The sequence below is a fragment of the Penaeus monodon genome, chromosome 39 (assembly GCF_015228065.2).
Source record: "Penaeus monodon isolate SGIC_2016 chromosome 39, NSTDA_Pmon_1, whole genome shotgun sequence".
Lineage (NCBI taxonomy): Eukaryota > Metazoa > Arthropoda > Malacostraca > Decapoda > Penaeidae > Penaeus > Penaeus monodon.
In genome coordinates, this window is record NC_051424.1 from 23,794,291 (window position 1) to 23,799,290 (window position 5,000).

General features: G+C 40.4%; 1 protein-coding gene and 1 long non-coding RNA gene across 2 annotated transcripts in view; one reads left to right on the forward strand and one right to left on the reverse strand.

Annotated features, from left to right (window-relative positions):
* LOC119597719 (DNA helicase MCM9-like) overlaps positions 1-1,481 on the forward strand; it is a 15,484-nt gene extending 14,003 nt beyond the window's left edge. Inside the window, exon 15 of the mRNA XM_037947330.1 lies at positions 1-1,481. This exon is cut by the window's left edge and continues 255 nt beyond it. Within this exon, the coding sequence (XP_037803258.1) occupies positions 1-593 (593 nt within the window). The 3' untranslated portion in view covers positions 594-1,481.
* A 633-nt stretch (positions 1,482-2,114) lies between these two features.
* LOC119597354 overlaps positions 2,115-5,000 on the reverse strand; it is a 13,082-nt gene continuing 10,196 nt past the window's right edge. The window contains exons 6-8 of the long non-coding RNA XR_005230826.1: positions 4,323-4,418; positions 3,865-3,990; positions 2,115-3,267 (exon numbers count right to left, since the gene is read on the reverse strand). This is a non-coding gene — a long non-coding RNA (uncharacterized LOC119597354). The remainder of the gene's footprint in view (positions 3,268-3,864; positions 3,991-4,322; positions 4,419-5,000) is intronic.

Here is a 5,000-nt window from a genome sequence, read left to right on the forward strand (position 1 = left end):
GACGGAGGCCAGGAGGAAGCAGGCAGCAGAGGATAGATGAGATGCACCCCAAGAGGGCGGACACTAGCCTCCCGTCCCCGGACTTGGATGTGTCCTTTGGTACTCTGCTGGGGGAAGTGGAGGAGAAGGAGGAGGAAAACGTAGATTTCTTTGGAAAGAACAAGAGAAAGAAGAGTCAAAAGAGAACGCAGCAAACAGAAGAGGCAGACGCTCCAGAGACCCAAACAAAGAAGAAATCTAAAAGAGGCAGATCAAGTGGCACATCCATGACTATCGCACCAGGACCACAGGCAACTAAGAGAACTTTAGAGTCTTCACAGGTCCAGGTAGACAGGGCCATGAATGACCTGCTAGATGATCTAGAAGACTTTGAAAGCACTAAACCATCTTGGAATGTTACTTCTTCTAGTGTTGGAAATGTTCCATTCCTCGGTATGCTTTCACAGAAAATTAAGCAAAACGAATATGAAATCACAAAACTGCAGAAAAATTGCAACAACCAGATAGTGATGAGGGCGGCCAGACCCAGCCAGCCAAAAGGGTATCATCCACCTCGGAAGGGGAAGGGAATAGTATTGAAGATAATAGACTAGATAATGAAAGGGAAAAGTCAGGTTCCCTTCCACCCTTCAAAATGACCAGTCAGAAACATCCAACGCAGGATAAGCAAGATAGTTCTCCCATCCTCGGGGCCAGCACACTCTTCGCCAAGAGCAAGAGATCCTCCTTCCTCCTAACAACTAAGTCAACCAAAGGGGTTCTGGATGGGCCGGTCCAAGATTCAGAGAAGGAGAACAACAACGCGGATGCACAGAGGAACAGGGAAAGAACAGGAGATCAGACAGTCGCCAAGAGTGAGCGGCCAAGGCTCATCCTCCCCTTCAAGAAGCCTGTGTTCCCTTCCAGCCAAGGAAAGTCCAGTCAGCAGCCCACGACTCTCTCTTTCACGAGGCCCAAATTTGCTCCTGTAGATGACATTGACGATGCAGACTTTGAGTTGGACTTGTAAAGTGGCGACAAAACTCGTATTTTCTTGAAAATTGTTTGATATAGTTTATGTAACTTTATGTGCATGTATATTATTGATATAGTAGATTATCTTGTGATATTAATTGACTAGATTGCATATAACATCGGTACTTAGGCTCATTAGGCAAAATATTTTTACTGGAATTAATATTGGGGAAATGCAGAGATTTATACATTTGCCATGTACAAAGCAGGGTTTATTTTTTTAATGAAAATTTACAAGTTGATATACGTAAAAATGCTACATGTCAGGCCCTTTACATATATTTTAGATATTTAAATATTTTTGTTGACTGTAGTCCAAAACCATTTACATAGACCATTTTTGCTGAATATATTTGTGTCCATGTTTTTATGTTAATTTTTTTTTTAGCATGGAGATTGATAAGAAAGTACAATTGATTTTTGTACATTTTGAAAGATTATATTATATAATAAATATTGTTGATTTTCGTACCATTTTATTTCAGCTACCAACTGAAGTAGTAGTATATTTGTAAATTATTTTGACATCTGCGATGATGGTACATTAACAGTAAGAAAACATTAAAATTAAGTTAATATCTAGGATTTCCAAGTGAAATAATTATCGACAGAAACAGGAGCCACGATAATAACCTAAGCCTTTTGTAATAAGTTAAAATATTACCAGACAAAGGTTTCTTTGTTAATAACAAGAAAGAGTTCATCAAAAGAATTACATTTGTATCGCCTCTTAATTATTGCTCTTGGCAAAATGTGTTTTATTTTTTTATTGAGATTCTAGTTTAAGGTAAACAGTGACGTGTTACTTGGCTTTCATGTGAAAAAGTTTAATTACAATTTCAGCCATAATTCAGATGATAGATTAAAAAATAAAACGTTCATGTCCCAGGAATTCACTTTCAGAAAAGATGATTTGAACAATGAAAATCTGAAGATGCCCAAAGTATGACGAAAATGTCATAAGGATTGGGAAGTTTTGCATAAATAATGAGCGTTTCGTTTCCTTAGATGATTCTAAGAAAGTGAGTATAACTTGTTAAAGACTTTATTACCTCGAGATTATTAACCGTCAACTAGTGTGATAAAGTTTGTTGAGTAAAAAAAATACATTTGTGCTCAGTTTTTTTTATTTATACACCGATATACTCGTGAATAGTTTATAGAATGCATTTAGTTGTACAGTATGTTTTTTTTATCTCCCATTATCCTAAAGAGACTATCAATGATAAGAGACATCATCATAATAAGGGAGGCATACGCGTGGCTGCGCTTTGCCGTGCCCAGCTTTTGGCTCCACCTCCTAGGGTCCCTCCGAACAAGCCTTCATGCAGCATTCCTTCCCACACCCAGCACATCTTGGCAGATCTGGTCGAATTGCTTCAACCAGGAGTTCCATGGGCTTCCCCTTGGTCTTCTCCAGCCTGGGTCAACCCTCTCGGAGATCACCCTATAAGTCGGATCATCCTCAGGAAAACGAGTCACATGCCCATAGAGGTGAAGTTGGCGCTCTCGTATCAGACTGGTCTTGAATCAGTCTTACGGAGTATCCTCAGGGTCCCTCTAGGTATACCCCATGATTCTGCAAAGACACTAGTACCAAAGGAGTCAAGTCGGGCCTTCCGAGCACTGATCAGTGTCCAGGTCTCACCCCGTAGAGTAAGACCGGGATCACCGGCGCTCTGAAGAGCCTGATCTTAGCCTGATCTTAAGAGGACACTTGAACAGAATTGCCGTCATATTAGGAATCTCAAGTGGTCAGAGGTGGACAGTTGAAATAAAAGTTGTGGCGTATGTGTACATTAGACTATATACACTCGTAAAGGTGAGTTCCTCCATCTGGGTTGTATTGCACAATACATAAGTGTTGACCCTTTATGTGAAGAATGTAGATGATTTGCAAACGAAGTGGAGAACAATTTTCATTTTTAGAACCTCTCCGGCTGACCACCGAACTTGGCAGCTCTTTCTGGCTCATAACACGGCGGATGCCTTTATATCAGGGTAGTCTCTAGATCTCCTGCACGACCCCGCTGCTGCTACCACAACCGCCGCCGTCTGATAACCTCCTATTCAAGCCTTGGTGGTCGTGCACCTTCGCCATGCCTTGGAGTGCTCCGGGGTGGCCAGGGTCGCATTCGAGAACCTTCTGGTAACGCACGGACGCCTGGAAGATGTCGTCGTCTTGGAGATAATTCTGAGCCTCTTGTAGGAGTCTCTGTATTTCCTCCGAGGAGAGCCTGGGCGGCGCGGAACCTGAAGTGAGAGAATTAATAACATGTAGTATATGATATTCATGGTGGATTCCATTGTGCTCAAGGTACATGCTATGGACTGATTACTGAATCTGATTCGGGTGTGATGTATTACTGTAACGTTTTGACACCACAAAGTTCCGTGTTCCTGCATTAAAAAAGCCCTTCTTTCTTCCACCCCTCTCTCTTTCGCTCTCTTTCTCTGCATGTCTGTCTATTGATGTCTGCCTCTCTCTTTATTTCAACCGTTCGAACTCACTTCCGTTTTTATCTATCTTCCTTGATTTATACATTTCTTTCCTTTTTTTTTCGTTTCTCAGTATTTTCTTCGCCCGCTTTCTCATTTACAAGGATTTCCTATCTGAATGTCCTTCTTTTTTCCTTTCCCTTTCTCTAGTCTTATTGTTCAAAGTTTCCTGCCCTTCTTTTTATCACACTTACTCTTTCGCTCAGTCCGCTCCCTCTTTACTTGCTCTTCTCCCCCCCCCCCTTTCCATCCACCACATTCCCACCCCTCATAGGTTCTTTAACACCCCCTTTTCTCCCTTCCTCTCCCCACCTTCTTCATTTCCTCCACTTCATCTCCTTCTCGACTGACCTGCTCTGGCTGACCCGCGCACAGGGGGCAGAGGACCTCGGATGACTTCCAGGCTGGTCAGGTCATCCTCCTCTGCTTTGACCTTAGCTGACCAAGCCTTCCATATCGGCCTCCAAGCTTTGCAAACTGTGAGGAAAAAATGATAAATGCAATTTTTTAAAATGAAAATATGACATAGTAATATTGCTTACATATAACTAATAGCGTTCGTTATATTCAGATTTAATTGTAATGTAAATGGAAATTAGTACCAGGTAAGGTTATTTTCGAGTAGAAAAAAAATAGTTCGACCGCGATTCGTTTTTTTTTTTTTTTTTTTTTATGTATGTAAGTATTTTGGTGTGCGTGTGTGCGTTATACATGGTGCGTGTATGTGTGCTTGTATAAACATATTTTTGCGCCCGATCCAACCCTCTGAGTATAGCATCCTATACTCATTATCCTTGCGGTGAACTCACAGGTCTGGCGGGAGATCCTGAATGCGAACTGCTGGCTTGTCTTCCAACAGCATCCGGCTTTCGGGATTCACCTCAGCCAGCCTGTCCTCTGCGAACCTGACGACGATTATATACATACACATATATATATATATATATATATATATATATATATATATATATATATATATATATATATATATACACATACATACATACATAAATTAGAGGGATAACGTAAAAAACAATCAAATGAAAAAATATGAACGTGATAGTGACTCTCCTATGAGTTGATTAATCAAACAGCATGAAGTTAATCACATGGATTATTAAGCAGCATGGAGCTACTTGGCTTAAGGTCTAGACGGCAGAAGCTACTATTATTACCAAGCCGATTCACTGCCATGCGTCACTTTAATGCCATTTCGGTAGTGACGTGACTTTGGCACAAATATTCATAAAACTGAAAATCGTGTTTCATTAGGATTTATTCTATTGAATTATAAGTAGAAAAACGCATAATTTTTTTATGTAGGGTATATATAACATTTCCTGATTACCATCTTTATTTTTATTTAGCTTTGTGGAGTTTGTACGTCGTCAGGTTATACCAGATTCAAAACAAAGCTGTAGTTACGACTAAATAAATGCGTATCTATCGTTTGCATATAAGTATACAGTGATAGTCATATATAAAAA